This window comes from Daphnia pulex, chromosome 10 (genome assembly GCF_021134715.1).
Source record: "Daphnia pulex isolate KAP4 chromosome 10, ASM2113471v1".
NCBI classification, from domain to species: Eukaryota; Metazoa; Arthropoda; class Branchiopoda; order Diplostraca; family Daphniidae; genus Daphnia; species Daphnia pulex.
In genome coordinates, this window is record NC_060026.1 from 13,013,380 (window position 1) to 13,031,876 (window position 18,497).

Here is an 18,497-nt window from a genome sequence, read left to right on the forward strand (position 1 = left end):
ATCGTTCCCTTCCTCCTTATTTCTAAACCACCAGCCGCAACGCCATCTCTGGAGCTTGCCATGCGTCCTATTATCCCGCCCTGACGCCCTGACGCCCTGACGGTCCTGACATAACCGACCGTGAACACGTGTGTTAAAGCAGGTTAAAGAAAAGATTAAAGTTGAAAAATGGTGGTTGAAATTCAGTAGGCTTGAAGTCACGGTAGGACTGAGCGGACGAGAGAAATTATTGAAAGATTCCCATCAATTTCCGAAGTTAAAAGTGAGAAGAAATTAGTGACGTTGAATCATGTCTAGTAGAGTGAGTTAATCTTTATAAAAATGGAAGTAATTGAGAAAAAAAAAGATTGACATTTGTTATGAAATGCTTATTTTTAGTTCATGCTTTCTCGGGTCACAAATGGAGGCTCATCAGGAAGTTCCGAAAATGGTTCTGATAACGAAAGTAGTTCCTACCACTGTCATTACTGTTCTGCTGTAAGTTTCAAGTTCTCTGATACTTCAGTTAATGTGTGACAACATGTCTTCTAGCCCGCCTTCTAGTTTTCCAGTAATCGTTTTTATATTTATAGCAAAGCAGTCATGGTGCAGATGACTTTGAAGCATTGTTTGAATGCAAAATATGTTCTAAGGTAAATAAAATATATGCTAAGGTTTCTTTCTTTGATTGATTTGTGCTGTTTCTGTCCCTCATATTTTTTTATACTGTACAGAAATTTAGGCAGCTTTCTACCTACACACGACATAAGAAAATGCATAACCCTGAAGACAAAGTATTTATTTGCCTTTTGTGTACGCATGTAAGTTACAGCTTAATGTGTCATCACATTCCTAATCATGGTTCAGATGCTTTTTCTAGAACTGTGAATCTGAATTAAGTATGAGAAGCCATGTAACTGAAGCACATGCTCCAAAAAAGTCTTTCTATTCAACAATACATAATAAGGAAGAAATTGATCAGGATTTAAGAAATCAGCATACTTGCCAAATCTGTTCGAAGGTATATTAATTTATATGTACTATTTTCTTTACTTTCATTCAATCCTCTAATTATGTTTTGTATAGTCATTTAGATTCAAATCTCACTTACAAAATCACATTCGCTGTCATGCTCCAAAACTGGTATACATTTTAAATGCTGCATGTATAAAAAGTTTTTTCAATTTACTTAATTTTTTTTTTTTTACTAATATATATTTGTTAGAATTCTGAAAAAGGGTGTGGTTCATCTTCTAAACACCAGTCCACCTACAGGTAAATTTTTAAAAACACTATTTTCAATAATAATAATAATTAATAATAATAATAATAACTGTCGAAAATTTAGAAACGTTAAAGAGCTTTCGCAAAAGGAGAAAGGTACTGTAGGCGAGCCGCATCTGAAAAATGGATTGCAGAAATCAGGGATATCCGGCAGCACTTCAGTTCGTCAAGGAAACTTCTGGCCGAGAGTTGTCCTCTCATCTCACTTAAACATTCTTTTGTCGAGCAGGACTGAAAAATGAGGTATCGAAGAATATTGTACTCAACTAGTTGGTTTAATTGGCATGGCTTCGCATAGTTTTCAAGTCTAACCTAACCTCTATAGTTACACAAATTAATTCCCTTTTTTTTTGCATGTATCGAAATTTAAATTAATGGCATGCTACCTGTTTTGTATTTTCCAACAACTTACATTTTCTTTAGTTAATGAAGTTGTTAAATTGCTGTGTAACATAAGTTTTTTTGGGGGGGTTTGTTTTATCCCTGGGAATATCAGTTGCCTTTGTTTGTTGCATGTTAGAAAAAAATCTGCACTTTTCCTTGAACGAAATGGCCATTTTGGTGTTTTTTTCCCCATTTTTCCCATTTTTGGGGGGGTTTCTCGATTAGTTTTGCCGCGTTTATTTGACGACAGAACTACCAGTTGGGCTTCGAATTTTACACCATTTACAATTTTAGATAGTGAGAGACAAGATTTTTTTCTGTCTATCTTTGTTGGGCTAATGTTACACCATCACTTAGCTCAACTACAACAAGTTTAGTCCTTTCAAGTTAAGTGTGCATGTTGAACTTGTCTCCACTTATGGATAATCCCGTGATGAAGTAAATTTGAGCGTTAAATGTCAACCACATCCACTTCATCCGGGTGAAATGGTGGATCGTGTACTTGCACTCTAAAGAGCCACACATGTAAATAACCTTCGGACTCAGGATTGCCATTATTAGTCACGGCATATATAGAAGGTAACTAAATTTTGTAGTTTTTTTTTTAATTATTATTTTATTTCTTCAGTAGTCAATTTACCAATATATTTTTCATTAAATTATCTTTCAGGAAGCCGCGTGTCATGTCGAAGTTGATGACCTGTGTGCCTGAAAACCTCCTTTAAGATCAACTACCATGGATTGGCATGAGTACTCCTGATGGAATGGATAAGGGTATGTTCTTTGGCAGTGCGGCGACTCCTGTGGCGCATGAGCCTGCCGCTTGCGCATGAGCCGCTAGCAAATGATGCCTCAAAATTAATTAGCCACGCTTGTCTATAGATCTGCCGATTCGTCTGGTCTTGCTAGTGGCATGGCTTTTGGAGGTCCGACATTCTCTCTGTCAGTGGCACATGGTGATTGTGGTCTACCACCAGCCTCTTCTCCAGCTTGGTTTTGGTCTGATGGAGCCGTAGGAATTCCTGGAAAACGACAAGCTGGTCTTCGGATTCAAAGGAGAAGGACCAGGTACTTATATAATGGACGGAATTTGTTTGATTAATCGTATATAACGGATTATTGGAAATGGTTGTTGAGTTAAATTTAAAACTAACTCGTTTAGGGTTAGTTAGTAGACATGTTAGTAGATCATGTGTTTTAAACTTAGATAATGTTGCAGGGGAATATTTTCAAAAAGCCGACTGTCCTTCAAAAGGTTCAAAATAGAAGATTTATTCATTCACCGAAAAAACGAGTCAAATGACTCAAATTTCAATTGGTTTAAAGTGAGTTTTAAACCTTAACCATTTGGTGTTCATTTTGATATTGGTTGTTGTAGACCCATCCCCAGCAACGTCAAACTGCAGAAGGAAATGCCAGTTTGCATGTCTGAAGGTCACGGAGATCATTACGTAAAACAAGTCATGCAGCGGGTAGAGGTTGGGTGAGAACGGCACGTGTTACATCGTTATCAATAAGGTACAATAGCCACAAGGCTTAGCCATTTGGTATTCATTTTTATATTTGTAGACCCATCCCCAGCAACGTCAACCTGCAGAAGGAATGGCCAGTTTACATGTCCTTCACACTCGAAGGTCACGGAGATCATTAGGTAAAACAAATCATGCAGTGGTGTAGAGGTTGGGTGAGAACGGGGCGTGTTGCTTCATTATCAAGCAGGTACAATAGCCGCAAGGCTTAAGAGGTAAGGGCGAGGAAAAACTCGTATAAAAGGAGAGAGAAAAGGCTACAGAAATCAGTCGAGTGAGCATCTCCGACACGGCAACAACTGCGGCGCACTATTTGTCACCAACTGCCTTCTTCATCGCATTACCAATTCGCAATCATGGGTAAACATTCTGTGTTTGACATGGAGTTTTGTATTAATGCAACTTTACTATTTGTTTATATGCCAGTTATTGCATACTAATGTTTAAATTTATTCATTGTCTATTTAACTATCACGTTGTGCTGCTGTTGGATGTTGATTCGTTGATTGCTGGATCGGCCATTGGTGTACTGATGTCTCTGCCTCTCTGGTTACGGCGACTATGCAGACTACTTGTGCTGCCCCTGCCTGCTACACCGAGGCCCCTAATTTTTACAACACTCAAGTGCCCAAGTACTACTCTACATATTACGGTGCCCTGAGCTGCTCCAAGTCGTTTAAGAGGAGAGACAAGGTGGTAGAAATCAGTCGAGTGAGGATCTCCGACACGGCAACAACTGTCGTGCACTATCTGTCACCTACTGCATTCCTCACCCTGTTAATCATTCGCAATCATGGGTAAATATTCTGTCTATACATTGAGTATCGTATCAATTCCACATTTTTATTAATTTAGTTATGATTGAAAGGACACCAGTGACAAGTGTTGCATCATTCCCAGCAGGTACAATTGCCGCTAGGTTCGAGTTGGATGGTGAATGAGGAAGGGAAAATCGTATTAAACGAGAGAAAGGGAGAACCGAGTCAGTCGAATGAGCATCTCCGACACGGCAACAACTGCAGCGAAGCAGCGCACTATCTGTCAACTGCATTCCTCATGCTGTAACCAATTCGCAATCATGGGTAAACATTGAGTGTTTTTTAGATAGAGAGCTGTTTGAGTTTTGTATCAAGCCTACTTTTTTCTATTCGTAAATATTCCAGTTGTTATTGAGTATTAATGTTTAAATTTAACCATAGTGTCGTGCTGGTGTTGGGTGTTGTATCGCTGATGGCTGGGTCGACCACTGGTGTACCGATGTCTTATTGCTATGGCGAATACTGAACCGCACTGCCACCGCCTTACTACACAACAACAACTTACGCAATGACCAGTTACTACACCGAGGCCACCAAGTACTACACCACTAAGGCACGGGAGTACTACACGACTAACTAATCATGCTGCTCCATCCTACTATGTACAATAAGGCTACCAAGTACTACTGTTCCCAGCTACTGCACCGAGGTTCCAGCTCATTACTCCACCAAAACGGTTGAATACTACACTGAAGCACCAAAGTACTACTCTGCCCCGATCTACCCAACCACAGCTGAGGCGGCCAAGTCTCAGCCCCGACTTACTACACAGAAGCTGCTCCCTCGTACTACGTTGCACAGAAATACTACCAGTTAACTACACCACAACCTACGCTACACCTAGCTACTACACCGAAGCCCCCAAGTACTACACCGGCAAGGTCGAATATTACACAACCACTATGCTGTCCCAGTCTACTACACCGAAGCCTCCAAGTACTACCTAGTCAAGGTCGAATATTACACAACCGCTATGCTGCCCCAGTCTACTACACCGAACCTAAGTATTACTCTGCTCCAAGCCTTTACTAAATAGAGGTTCCTGTTTACTACACCACACAGCCCCCGAAGTATTATACTACAACCTACGCTGCCACCAGGTACTACACTGAGGCTCCCAGCTGCTGGGGATTGGACATCACCAAGGAACCCGAGTATTACACCACTACTTACGCTGCTCCGACCTACTACACCGAAGCTGAAGCTCCGAAGCACTACTCTGCTCCGAGTTACTACACTACTAAGGCATCTGAATATTACACCACAACCTACGCTTCCCCAACTTACTACAAGGAGGCTCCTAAATACTAGATCCGAAATTTCTATATTATTTAATCATGTTTAAATTTGGCGTTTATCTTCATGGTTATTAGACACTGGGAATTGATTGTTGATCTTTATTGAAAATAAATATTTGTAATGCGGTAAATTATCTTTTAAGACTTATTCTTAAGCCTTTCAACATTGCGACAGGTATTTTCATTCGTGTTGGACTTCTTCAAGACCTGTTCGCTGCGCTGTGATTTGTTTGTTTCATGTTTTGGAGGTGACTTACTGCCTTGGTCGCTCTGCATACGGATATTGTGCTTCGGCGATTATGTTTTTAGGGTAAGTTGTGAAAGAGTCGTAAATACTTAACTTTACTCTATATTTTGTTTTGAGTTGCATTTTTTCGTTAATGGAATTCATTTTCAGAAGGAAAATATTCTAAAGTTGTGAAAGTTGATTTCTTTAAGTAATAGGCAAGCGTCTGAGTCTTGTGTACACATGAAAAACTTTGAAATTGTAAGAAATATAGATACCTAGACAAGACTTGGTAAAAATTAAGAGACAATGAACAAATAACTTATAAAAGGAATTGCTTTATTGTCCCACCTCCACCCACAATTCCTCCACATTTTCCAATCACACAAATCATACATACATAAATACATACATACATAAATACACTTAAGTTAACCCGTTGGCTGCCACGCCATACAACCCGTAGGTTGCTCTCTACTACTCTACGCGCCATGTCTGAAGGATCCATGACCAAGGTGGGACTTGCCATTGCTGACAAGTCCGGGTTGACACGGTGACAGGAGAAGATGGAATGCACGCCTCTAGAATCCATCACCGTATCGACAAGGGGGAAGTCCCTATGGTGCACTGCCTAACAGGCGCCTTGCGGCGAATCTTGGGCTGGTGCGACTCTCCGATCCCGCGGCATGTAAACCACGAGACCGAACAGCGCGGCCCGTGCTAAGGAGCTACAAGGGGGAGACAAAGGCGTGGCAGCCAACGGGTTAACTAACACAAACAACAACAAAAATATTACCAACAACAAATGATGATCCGCGCTGACATATTGGAGATACCGGCGATGTTTTGGTGTCCATCTTCTCGAAGTCTCCTCTGCATTACCTGAATAAAGACAAAACAATTGTTATTAAGTGAAATGCCAATAAAAGTTACATAATACATTAAGGTTCATTGATCTGTTTTTTTTTTGCTCAAAACTTTATAGGCGCTTAAAATTTTGCTTAAAATTAGCTTTCAAAATTAAGAACTGTACACAGAACAAAGCTCACTTGCTAGTTTCATGAAAATTTTCCGGAACTAAACCGGAAGTAAGCTATAGCGCCTTAACCATTGATCTGATGTCAAATTAAACCATATATTCGTGATCTCCATGAAATTTGGGGTCGATTTGGTATGATTTAAACGAAATCCAAAATTTGGCCAAAATCGAGAATTTTCCTGAACTATAGTTCATGAAAATTCTCAAAACCGGAAGTACGAAAACGTACAAAACAAAACATGAACTTTACCACAAATTTGACGAGGATCACGAATGTGTGGTTTTTTTGTACGTCAGATGAATATTTACTGAACTACTGACTGAAATGAGCAAACCGGAAGTAGAAAAAAAAAGCAAATATCGAAAATTTAACAAGTGAGCTTTGTTGGTGGAATAGTAATCGTCAGTTTTCACTAAAAAATTTCCACAAAATAGCTCCCGATGCTTTTGCAAAGTAACTGAAACTGACTGTTTTGACAGCTAAAATTATCGAAAAGCCATCTAGCGTTAGAAACAAATAACACATCTGAGTAACACTTAAGTGCGCAAGAAGGGCCTGATTTTGAAATGATTACACAGACAGAGAGTTTAACGCAAATAGATTACTAGTAGATAATCTACGAAAATAAGTCAATTGTCCGGTACCTGGCCATAATCCCGTGGTGAGTGACTGAAGGTGTGTCACAGCAAATGAAGTGATCCAACTCGCCAGTGAAGCAAGAAAAGTTGTGTAGTAGGCTAGCAGCATAAGAAGCACTGAAGTAGTGAAGCTGGATGAGCGAGCGTACGTCTTGAAGATAAGGATGGAGAAGAACGTTGGTGGATGTCCTTCTTCTGTCATGAACAAATCCAGCATTGGCTCAAGGATGTCCGTGATCTTTAGTGGATCTTTAGTGCTCTGTAAAAAAAAAGTGTGTTACATTAATGAAAATATAAAAATTTAAAAAGCATATCAATCTTTTATTCTTTACCTTTACTAAGAAGCACACTGAAATGTTCATGATGAAAAACCGTAATAATGGAATTACAGCAACCAACTGCACTTACTCCTCAGGTGGGATACATTTCCTGATGCTAAAGAGAGTGTTATGAGTTATTGCAGTAGTGTGGTGATAGGCCGATTATTGACGCTTACCTTTATCACTTGGGTGATGATTTAGTAAGGCATCTGATGTGGTGTGGTTGGTGTGGTAGTAGATGGGAAAATACCTTATCTCCGCACATTGGTATTCCACTACATGTGTGCTTCAAACATGAGTTTTAGGCTTTTGACAGCATGAGGATCTAATGGATGGAAAATGACTGAGCGCTAAGTCAACTTGTTGGGATGAAGATGACTGACAGTAGCTATGCATCTAAAATTTGAAGAAATAAGTTGGTAAAATAGAAAATAAGGAAACCAGGATAAGATAAACTTACATAAGAATTTGAAATCACAGGAATAGAAGTATAATTAGCAAACAATTTGTTTCGCCCATTTCGTCTCGTTTGTCGTTTCATGACAGACGTAGGAACAACAAGTACGACAGTGGCGACATCTAGTAATGAGTTTTGAATCTTATGTTAGTTGCACAATCACAGTTGCTCATACATGACATTACACGTCGTAACTTTCATAAGTTACTTCAAAACAAATTTAAAAATTAAACAACGGAGATCGGATAATGAGTTAACTGTTTTTAAGTAATTGATCACACAATCTTTAGCTAATGATTCTTACTGCATTCTTGACTAAATGTTTTCAGATAATTTCAGCCGAAGTTTTCGTGTAGCTGTAGCCTACCTGACAGGTGCTCGCGGGTGCTCGTAACAGCAGAAATAAAATGGTCTAATCCAATCCAATAGTGCATACAAGCTCCGAAGCTCGCAAGCTATGTCTTCTGAAGCTAAATAATTTCTGCTTCAAGGTATTTCATCATATTATGTTGCAAAAATTTAATCAACTGTGTTCTTTAAGGTTTAAAATGTTCACGTTAAATTTTCCCTGTCAAGTTTTTGAATCTTCAAGATGTTGATGCCTTCGCCAGATCCAATTCTTAAGTGCTATCGATTTTACAGACAACAGCAACAAAATGTTGTTACTCAAGATTTTGTGGTGATCACCACTTAGTTCTAATTTAGGACAATGTAAGATTTGAGGTATTGCTTTCTGTCACTACAATATGGTTTGAAAATTATACCTAAATGGTAAATGTACTTTTCTTTCAGGTTAATCCCTCTGCTGTTATAGTTGTTTGGAAACTGACAAGAGATTGCTGGAATTGAAAACTGGTATAATTTGTGTAGACATAGATAAATTACAAGTGCATATCTGGGCTCCCTTTTCTGTGACCCCAGCTCCCTAACGGGCATCAAGACCGTGTCTTCCCAATCCTCTCAGCTCAGCTTGACCGACGGGTTTGAAGTCGAATCTTATTGAGTGTAGGTATACGAGAATAGAAAAACACGTTTTCTAAAAACAACGAAAAAACGTGTTCCGTCAAGGATATCAGAACAGGGTAAGGCCAGCATCTGAGAGTTATTCATTGTTGTTTTCACATCTCCCAATTCTCTAAGACATATATTGTGACATGTCTTCTTTTCATTTTCGAAAGCCCCCAACACCAAAAGCTTGACTTGCTATTAGAAGTTTCTTTTTCCAATAGCTTTGTTTCATCAACCAGCATTTCACTCGCCCCTTGATTCAGTTGCTATATCCCATGGATCATAAAAGTTTTACTACAATTGTTTTTTTAATTGGATAATATGTAAAGTAAAAAAATTGTTGTTTACTGTTCGATGCCATTTTCAATAATTGAAGATTTCGTCTGTTAAAGAAATATCCACACCCCCGTCTTCAGTCTAGACCGCTAATCAAAGGTAATCTCAATTCTTGATGCTCGCGAGACGTCGGAAAACCTCGTGTGTTACTGGGTCTGTGAAAAACTGTGACGACGCTGCTCCAATGAATACTGAGCAAGAAGCCATGGAAAATCCTGCGCCAATTATTTCCCGGTTTCACTATTATGTATTAAATTCCATCAACAAAGAGAAATAAAGCCAGACAGAGACTATCTTATTGTTCTTCACTTGGAGAACCAGCGCCAGTCGGAGTAAGGAGCTTTGTAGCGTTCCGTCGCCGAATCAGCCTCGGCAGTAACCATCTTCCGCGTATGGCACCAATTCTGATAGGAAAGCGGCAGAAATCCGCTCCCTAAAGTCAGGTGAATAGTTAATATAATTAATAATTAAACGTTCGATTGAAACTGAGTTGGCTTCCACCTTCCAGGTAGAACTTTTCACTAGCTAATTGCCCACTTCCGTGCTGACAAAATCAAACAATATCTCCAGGTTGTAAAGTTAAACTCAATGCAATCAGCTGCCCCAATATATTGTTAATATTTGTTTCAGTTAGATGACCAGATTATTGAATAAGTGGTATTGGATTCAGTACTTTTGTTTTGCATGGCCACTGTGTGTATGACATTTTGGGTTTAAAAAGCCTAACTTAACACACCCTAATAGAAATCCTCAATAATAGTCAATCCCTGTTGCAGACTCATATAAGAACAAAATATTTGGATAGCCACGGGGATTTTGTTTCCGGTTGTTTCCGGTTGTTTCACTTTCGGTTGCAAGGTTTGTTCGCAAGGTTAACGTACGCATTGATTTTCTGGTACAGGCAACCTTCTAGGCTTCTAGCGATGGGTGGTGGGTTGATCAAGTGGGTAGGAAGTCGCAGTTTTGGCTGGGAGGTTTCGTTTTCCTCAGGCGCTGGCGGGAGTGACCGTGAATATTATTTTGCTGAGCACGAACGAGAAAAAAATAAGAGCTTCTTGGCGGTTAAGCCCATCGCATCACAAAACCTTCGTGGCAATAGATTTCACCTTCAATTTATAACGTCACATCTTCAGCTACTGTTGCTGAAGCACACCAAAAGATCGGCGTTCTATTTCAAAGGTAATAAACACGGTATAAAACAAATAATTCTAAATGTTTACATAACTATTATTGGCTAAAAATCATGATTGGAAAATTTTGATGGCAATTACAGATGAGGATTTTGTTGTCATGGCAACTGGTGATTGTGTTGGCTCTTTTTCTGTTCGGCTTTGCTTCTTCAGAATTAGAATCGCCAGACGATCGTGTAACTGATCCCATCCCAACCTCAATTGACTCTCGAACCGCTTCAACGAAAAAACCGGCGCCGACTAAAATGTTTTCCATGCAGCACGAGTCCTTCTGTATCAACATTTACGAAAGTCAAGAAATTAGTAACAAGAAAAAAGAATATTTCCACTCGCCGATCACTCTCCTAGAGCACACCAATGTTACTCCTCTTCAAAATAAGCTCCAAGTCCGTTTTCACATTTCAAATTCAGAAGTCCTCAACAAAGTGTTAGAACGCCTCAACCTCAAGCTGCAGCTCAGTAAAAAAATCGAGCTCAATCAAGTGAAAGTCCTCCCTTACGACAGCGTCAGGCTGACCAGCAAAGTACAATCTCCTGATTTCTCATTGATTGATGAGTGGATTCTGTATGACAATCCACTTAGATTTTCCTTGATCTGCCCGACACGAGAAGATTGCAATCGAGTGAGGAATCAAATACTTGATAACCCCAAAAAATTTGATCATTTACGACTTGAATTTAAGTCTCAATTTAACGACGGTATGCTGATTTGAAAGAAATTTGATTTAAAACAAACAAAAAAAAATATTTAATTTTACTTTTGCATTTTTAGATATTTGTTCCATTGGTAGTCATGAAACATCTCAAACAGTCAACAACAACGGTATTTAAATAGATTAATTATCTAATTTACGAATAAAATGGCATAATAGGATTTAATGAAAAACAATCAAAACATTTCAAGATTTATTCATTAATCTTCGAGACCAATTTGAGGCACAAGTGACCAGCATTAAGGAAGGTAGAATACATAAAAATGAATTGATTATTCGCTATGAATTAAGCTTATCAACTGTTGAAACTAAAAGGTTTATCGGATAAAATCCAAAACATGGAAAGAAATCTTGCAGGTAATTTTTGTTATCATTGGAAGAGATATTTTTCCCACGTAAAATTCTAAATTGTTTTTAATTCAACAACGGGACTTTTTATATGATAATATTTGATGATTGTCAAGTTCAAGTCAGATTTTTTAACCTAATAGTAAATTAAAAATTTAATTGGTTTGCAGAGACACGAAATAAATTGGAAAGCACTGAAGCAAAACTAAACGCAGCTAGCGAGTTGATTAACAACGTCAATGATCTGACTACCAAATTAAATGGCAAAATTACAAAATTTGAATTTTTTTTTCTATCTAAATAATGTAGATTTAAAGTTTTATTAATTGTGTTTTCTGTGATCTGTAGCAAGTTTGGAAAGAATCGTTCAAGACCAAAAAGCCGTAGAAGACAGTCTGAGAAAAGAACTGGGAGGTAGGCCTACAATTTATTTTAAAAAAACGTGAAACCCCTTTCTAACCTAATGAAACGGTTCAGCAACCTCAGCAAATTTCGACTCAACGAAAATGAAGCAGGATTTGGGAAACGCAATTGATGCCGTTGCTGAGTTGACAAAACAATTAAATGGTAAAATTTTGTGAAGTTTGTTTACAATACGACAATTATAGAATAATTTGAATTTTGTTTCAATAACAGCCCGAACGAATGAAATAGTTGACATTGGTAAAATGCCAACTTCATGTTCGGATCTGCAGCGAATTGGACATAAACTGAACGGATTTTTTATGGTGAAAAGTGTGAGGAAGATGGAAACAGTTTACTGCAACTTTTATCCTAATAACAATTGTACGACAAGTTTTTTTTTTTTTTAATTCATTATTGATTGTCTAAATTGTCTTTTGATTTGCAGATATACAAAAATGGATCGGGTACGCCGATGTCAAATCGGAGCCCGTTTATTTCTTCGTCAAGAGTAGTTCCAAGTTCGACACTATCAACAGCCCGATTCAGTTCAAAATGCAGCGGGAGAACGAGGGAAATGCCTTTAGTTTGGAAACAGGGATATTTACGGCACCACGACCGGGAATTTATTTCTTCTCTTTCATAGGACTGGCGGATTTTCTAACTTCTTCATCTAAAGTTTTGCTAGGAGTTAGCCTTCAATTGAACAGGGATTTCAAGAGGGATTCAGTGGGAATGGCTTATGTTGACGATTTAAACACCACTGATCGAAAAAATACAGTGACCATTCAGTCTACGCTGAAATTAAAAAAAAACGATCAAGTCTGGGTGGAGATTACGTTCATGGAATCGTCAAGTCTATTTGCCACCTATTTTACCGGTTTTCTGCTGGAGGAGGAACTTTCCCCATTTCTAAATTGAGTGTTGAATTGTTGATCATCCGACATGCACAAAGCGATCATCGACTGTCAGAGGACAGGAAAACGAATTTTTCATTGGACTATATACAATAGGGAATGGAAGGAATATGATGAATTTTCCATTTGATTAATAGATGGAAATTTCGCTTGAAAATTTGACTGCTTATGCAAATGGCCTAACTGAATACAATAGATTAACAACGTTTCTATCTGAAATAAAACATGAAGATGCGATAAGTAAAAAACTGGCTTTGATAGCCAGATTTCTTTTTTTAATTCTGAAAGTTCAGTCAGAGAAGACCAGACTGGTTTGAGGACTGGATAAATATGTTACGAGTTTGGTGATTGGCTTATAGTAAGAAAGAAAACCCCAATTCTAATTCCTCAACAACAAACCAAGATAAAAACCGGCATAACGTATTCAGCACAGAATTTACTCATCTCACGCATAGTAACAACGCCACCTAATAGTAATAGCACGAACTTTTTATTTTATGGTTATTCGGGATAGCTTTTACGGTAAAAATCCGAATGTTCTGCTTCGAATCGCATAAATCAACGCCAGGAATATCAAATGACACTCCTGCTTGATCACCCACTGGACTTTAATCGCACGAACCCATACTTGCATATGCAAAGCCAAGACTGAAAAACTCAGATTCGAAAAAGCCTTCCCTCATATTTCTGTATAAATACGCAGTAATTTGTGCGTGGATATTCAGTTCGGAATATGCGTCAACAGTCTTGTCTTAGATAACTAATACCAAGTTCTCGTATATTTTCATCTTAAGTAAGTTCGGCCTATTACTTGATCTATATATGTTTTAGAAAATTGGTTCAAACATTCCCTCCTTTTAATTCAATTGCAATTAAAAATCAACTATCTTTTTCCCCCACAATTTTTACAAAGCTTTAATTGAAAATGGCAACGATTCCGGTGAGGTCCATACTCGCCATCTTTTGGGTTTTTGTCGTTTGTTGTAACTGCCAATCAATTGACCCCGATGCTTCCTCTTCTTGGGCGAAACTCCAAATCTCACCGGACACGTTAGGTTCCATGGAGTACGGCAACTTTCTCATTGAAATTTACGAACACGCCAATAACCATAAAGCATCGACGACCGCCAGCCAGAAAAAATACTTCTACTCTCCCCTCGCGCTATTGGACCACAAAAGTGCCGTTAGTATATACAACAACGTTACGAAGCAACCAGAGATGAGATTTCGTGGAACGCCAAAGTCCAAAATGAAGTGGTCAAACATTTAAACAAATCTATCGGTCAAGAAATACAATCCGATAAAGTGAGAGTCATTCCCTTGGAGAAGGTCATTCTCACGAGCAAAAGAGTAAAGACCCACAGCAGATTATTCGCTATCGCCAGTGTGGACGAATTATGACAAGAGCACAACCCTGAGGCTTTCTCTGTCGTGTTCTGAGCAGAAAGTCTGCGACGATCTGGCTAACGAAATGCGATCCAATCCCGAACAATTCGACCACTTAAAACTCCTCTACAGTTTGTCATCACAGACGTCGCAAACCAAACAGACGACCATCAGCATCGACAGCATCACTTCCGGTGAAATGGTTACTGCTCTTTTACAGAAATTTGGAGACAAAAAAGAAATTTTTCTGACGGCCAACGACGAGAAGAAAATGCTGACGGAAATGGCCACCAAATTCCGAATGGACACATTCGACGACTCTGAGGTCGAGTCTCCTGACACGGAATCGCAAATTTTAAATATTTTCAAAGATTTGCTGGCCACGTCTAGGGCGACCATCAAAGATCAAAGCGACAAAATGTGGAACTCTGTTTTCTGGAATGAGGACAATTACCGGCCGGACAAAACGACGAAAACTTTAAATGAAATCATAAACAAACTGGACAAGGAAACTCAAAAGAAACTGGCGGATATGTTTCAAAAAGCGGAGAAGCAATCGGAAATAACAGAAAAATTAACTTCGACTAATAAAGACGCGGAGAAAAGACGAGAGGAACAAACTCGTCACGAAAATCAATCGAAAGATACAAATGAAAAGGAAATGAGAAGATCACAAGCCACGGATCGAGAACAATCTAGTCGCAATCAAACTCGCAATGACAAATCTAAAATCAACAAAGTTGACACGGAAGTCACTGCCAGTGGGTTGGGTGTTAGTTTAGGCGCCAAAGTCGAAGTAGAAAATACTAACACGCACAACACCGAACAACAAAACGAGAATACTGAAAACGTAAAAAGAAGTTCGGATGAACATAAAAGAAATTTCAAGAATAATGAAAAAATCCAACACAATTACGACTCAAACAGTTGGGCTGACGTGGACAGAATCAGTTCAACAATTTCAGGGAAAATGGCAATCGATTCAGACAGATCCCGTCGAGTCGAAATATTGAAAGAAGACGTGGAAAAGTTATTGCAAGAAAGTAGAAACCACGTGGAATGGGACGGAGAAAAATTTGTGCCCAAACCCATGCAACTGAGTAGAATCAATTTGGGCAAATTTCGTGATTCTCAATCCTTTCAGGATCGCAACGTCCGTGTCCGTTACACGAACGCGGAACTGTCGGCTCCAATCAAATTTACAGACAACACTAAATTGGCTGTCACTGACGAATGGAACAATTTAAAGGACGAACTCAAAGGTTTTTAAAAATTTCTTAGATTACAATGAAATATTTTTACTTTAATCCTAAATAAATTGCAGACCTTAGAGAACTTTTGGTGAAAACTAAAACCGAAATGGAAAAAACAAAGGCCCAATTAATTAAAGGCACCAATGATTTATCAAAAAAATTAAATGGTATTTGATTATTATTACTCATTCACTCGTCATCACGTATAGATTTAAGTTCGACATCTTCTCAATTCTTTTTGCAACTGAAAAATAATTTATATCAGATTAATTGTTTTCTGCGATTGTGTAGCAAATTCGCAACGATTTGCTTACGTAATAAAACCGGGAATAAAACCAGCTAAACAGCCGAAAACAGTCTGAGAAAAGAATTGAGAGTATAATTTACATTTAAAAAATCTGAAATCATTTAAATTTTAAACATATTCGAATGAAATTATTCAGATACTTCACGTAAACTGGAAACAACAACAACAAATTTGGCCTCGGCGAGAACGGAATTGAGCAGCACAAGGTCCGCCGTTGCGGATTTGATTAAAAAATTAAATGGTGCTGAATTAGATCGCTTTATCAATTTACCTATACAGGAATAAAATTGTTTAATTTCTATTCAACAGCCCGAACGAGTGAGATGGTTGACATTGGTCAAATGCCAACCTCGTGTGCGGATCTGCAGCGGATGGGTCAAAAAATCAGCGGATTCTTTTTGGTAAAAGGAGCGAAAAAGATGGAAGCGCTATACTGCAATTTTTATTCTAATCAAAATGGTACGCAATCTTTGCCTGTATGGTATATCATATGGCCACGTTTGCCGGTTATTAATTGCCTAATTCCGCCTAATTCTTTTAATTGCAGACAAACAAAAATGGATCGGATACGCCGACGTGAAATCAGCGCCCGTCCATTTCTACGTCCAGAGAAATTCTTCGTTCGATACAACTAACACTCCGATTTCGTTCAGTTCGGCGCGGGTAAACGAGGGAAATGCTATGAGTTTGCCAACGGGGAAATTCACGACACCGCGTACGGGAACTTATTTCTTTTTCTTCACCGGAGTGGCGACATTTCCAGTTTCGGCAGGTCACGTTCAACTTGGACTTTATCTGAACGGTGGTCAAATCGGTAAGGGCGTGATTGAAAAGTCAAACGTCCTTCTTCGTCAGTGGAGTCTGTTGTCTCTCCAGTCAACGCTGTACTTGACATCGGGGGATCGAGTCTGGGTGCAGATTGATAGCCTAGCATCAGGGGTGATTTTGTATGGCAACAGTGACCACCTGACTCATTTTACCGGTTTCATGTTGGAGGAGGAAACTGTCACCTCCTTTTGAGAATTTGTGTTGATAACGTGAAATGCACAAAATGGTTATCGACTGACGGCGCAGTCTGAGGATTATTCTTTATTCCTATCCTCGCAGACATGGGAAATAAAAATCTAAAATTTGATTGTCAGATTTCTGAAAAGGATAGAAAGTTTTTGGAGTGTTTTCGATGACGATCGCATTAGATGCGATCACCTGAACCGAAAAAATAACGAAGGTCGGATTGGAATGAAAAATTCACCATTGACAAGTCAACGCAAACAACAGACGCACACAATCAATCTCTAGACAAGAAATGGTCTGTGGGTATGCCAGACAAGAAAACGTATTGCAAAATGATAGACAAACTTGCTTAACATTATGACTCATACAATGTATCTGGAGCACGAAAGTGTTAAGAACATATATTATTTGTTTTAAACTCACTACTTTCAGAGAGGGGTGACGCGAAGATTAGTGTTGTGGTTTGACGACTGAATACGATTTTGGGTTGATGATTGATGAGGCCATAAGGGGTGCATCCGCCATAGTTGATAGTTTCGTGGCTGCCGGAATTTTGATCGACATCTGGTATCTGGTCAACACTCAACAGGGATACGATTTTGGTGACTGGCAATTAAGATAAGAAAAGCCCAAAACAAGGAATACAGTTAAAATTTTACCTCAAACAGCAAAAATTAATAAGAAATATGTCATCACATTCACAAGAAAACTTCAAGCACCTCATGCTACAAAAGTACAAGAAAAAGCTTCATGACTTCGTCTGCACAAGAAAAGCCATCTAGTGAGTAATAGCATCAACTATTATTTTTGAAATTATTTTTGCGCATGAGAACATTAAGGTGTACCACCTACCACCTAATACCACAGACTAAGAGGGTAAAGACTACGAACGGCTATAAACCCCTTGAAGCGATGCGCGTCCTATGCCGTATGGTGGCGCGTCGAGCACACTCTACCAAAGCCATTATTTTTCCTTTTTCCCTACTGATATGAGTCTTCACACACCGTAAATTTGTAAGTGAACCATTAACATTTCAATAGTGAATTTTTGTTTAAATAAAGCTTAGATATCCCCCATGTTGTGTGAATTTTTTCAAATTTCTATGTGATCTCTAGACACAATCTATAAATTCCTTTATTAAACCCCTTTTTTGCCCATTTTCAGGCCCAAGAAACAGCGTTTCACGATTTTCAGGCCCATTTCAGAAAATCTTGAAACGCTGTTTCTTGGGCCTGAAAATGGGCAAAAAAGGGGTTTAATAAAGGAATTTATAGATTGTGTCTAGAGATCACATAGAAATTTGAAAAAATTCACACAACATGGGGGATATCTAAGCTTTATTTAAACAAAAATTCACTATTGAAATGTTAATGGTTCACTTACAAATTTACGGTGTGTGAAGACTCATATCAGTAGGGAAAAAGGAAAAATAATGGCTTTGGTAGAGTGTGCTCGACGCGCCACCATACGGTATAGGACGAGCATCGCTTCAAGCATTCCTCTTAGCCCTATCCCCGATCGTAGTCTTTACCCTCTTAGTCTGTGCTAATACTTTCCACGATCTGATCATGACCATCAATCTGTGATTATGATTTCCCATCTTTCCCCCATAATTATTTGGGACAACCTGCAACTATTTCAAGTTTGAC

General features: G+C 38.7%; 3 protein-coding genes and 2 long non-coding RNA genes across 8 annotated transcripts; 4 read left to right on the forward strand and 1 right to left on the reverse strand.

The window, feature by feature from the left end:
* The first annotated feature begins 72 nt into the window (after positions 1-72).
* Positions 73-1,813, forward strand: LOC124205386 (zinc finger protein 135-like). The gene is made up of 8 exons (XM_046602815.1): positions 73-301; positions 379-477; positions 573-632; positions 714-800; positions 860-1,000; positions 1,066-1,122; positions 1,205-1,254; positions 1,328-1,813. The coding sequence occupies exons 1-8, from the start codon at positions 290-292 to the stop codon at positions 1,503-1,505; spliced, it is 684 nt and encodes a 227-aa protein (XP_046458771.1). The 5' UTR covers positions 73-289; the 3' UTR covers positions 1,506-1,813.
* Positions 1,814-3,443: 1,630 nt separating this feature from the next.
* On the forward strand, positions 3,444-5,423 carry LOC124205389. Of its 4 annotated transcripts, none has more exons than XR_006879300.1 (4): positions 3,444-3,536; positions 3,744-3,973; positions 4,077-4,258; positions 4,376-5,423. It is a non-coding gene; the product is annotated as an uncharacterized LOC124205389 (long non-coding RNA). The 4 variants fall into 4 exon arrangements; XR_006879299.1 differs by having other exon boundaries at positions 3,445-3,536; positions 4,045-4,258; XR_006879301.1 differs by having other exon boundaries at positions 3,474-3,536; positions 4,032-4,258.
* Positions 5,424-6,353: 930 nt separating this feature from the next.
* Positions 6,354-17,600, reverse strand: LOC124204114. The gene is made up of 10 exons (XR_006878753.1): positions 17,507-17,600; positions 17,271-17,453; positions 10,589-10,778; positions 8,738-9,750; positions 8,341-8,669; positions 7,977-8,095; positions 7,693-7,912; positions 7,529-7,631; positions 7,203-7,455; positions 6,354-6,400 (listed from the first exon to the last, which is right to left on the reverse strand). It is a non-coding gene; the product is annotated as an uncharacterized LOC124204114 (long non-coding RNA).
* Positions 10,394-13,095, forward strand: LOC124204113. The gene is made up of 10 exons (XM_046601125.1): positions 10,394-10,496; positions 10,591-11,206; positions 11,280-11,330; positions 11,412-11,468; positions 11,536-11,577; positions 11,739-11,831; positions 11,917-11,982; positions 12,046-12,135; positions 12,205-12,354; positions 12,419-13,095. Exons 2-10 carry the CDS (start codon positions 10,591-10,593, stop codon positions 12,889-12,891), a joined length of 1,638 nt encoding a protein of 545 aa, XP_046457081.1. The 5' UTR covers positions 10,394-10,496; the 3' UTR covers positions 12,892-13,095.
* Positions 13,574-16,974, forward strand: LOC124204112. The gene is made up of 5 exons (XM_046601123.1): positions 13,574-15,535; positions 15,598-15,693; positions 15,970-16,074; positions 16,143-16,292; positions 16,381-16,974. Exons 1-5 carry the CDS (start codon positions 14,359-14,361, stop codon positions 16,851-16,853), a joined length of 2,001 nt encoding a protein of 666 aa, XP_046457079.1. The 5' UTR covers positions 13,574-14,358; the 3' UTR covers positions 16,854-16,974.
* Positions 17,601-18,497: the final 897 nt, after the last annotated feature.

Excerpts from the sequence above, each read along its gene's own strand:
- LOC124205386 (XM_046602815.1), top strand. Across the intron at positions 801-859 it reads TTTGCCTTTTGTGTACGCAT|AACTGTGAATCTGAATTAAG; the intron begins GTAAGTTACAGC and ends TGCTTTTTCTAG. Across the intron at positions 1,123-1,204 it reads GCTGTCATGCTCCAAAACTG|AATTCTGAAAAAGGGTGTGG; the intron begins GTATACATTTTA and ends TATATTTGTTAG.
- LOC124204113 (XM_046601125.1), top strand. The coding sequence starts at position 10,591 with ATGAGGATTTTGTTGTCATGGCAACTGGTGATTGTGTTGGCTCTTTTT. Across the intron at positions 11,578-11,738 it reads CATGGAAAGAAATCTTGCAG|AGACACGAAATAAATTGGAA; the intron begins GTAATTTTTGTT and ends ATTGGTTTGCAG. Across the intron at positions 11,832-11,916 it reads TCTGACTACCAAATTAAATG|CAAGTTTGGAAAGAATCGTT; the intron begins GCAAAATTACAA and ends TGTGATCTGTAG.
- LOC124204112 (XM_046601123.1), top strand. The coding sequence starts at position 14,359 with ATGCGATCCAATCCCGAACAATTCGACCACTTAAAACTCCTCTACAGT. Across the intron at positions 15,536-15,597 it reads TTTAAAGGACGAACTCAAAG|ACCTTAGAGAACTTTTGGTG; the intron begins GTTTTTAAAAAT and ends AATAAATTGCAG. Across the intron at positions 15,694-15,969 it reads TTTATCAAAAAAATTAAATG|ATACTTCACGTAAACTGGAA; the intron begins GTATTTGATTAT and ends GAAATTATTCAG.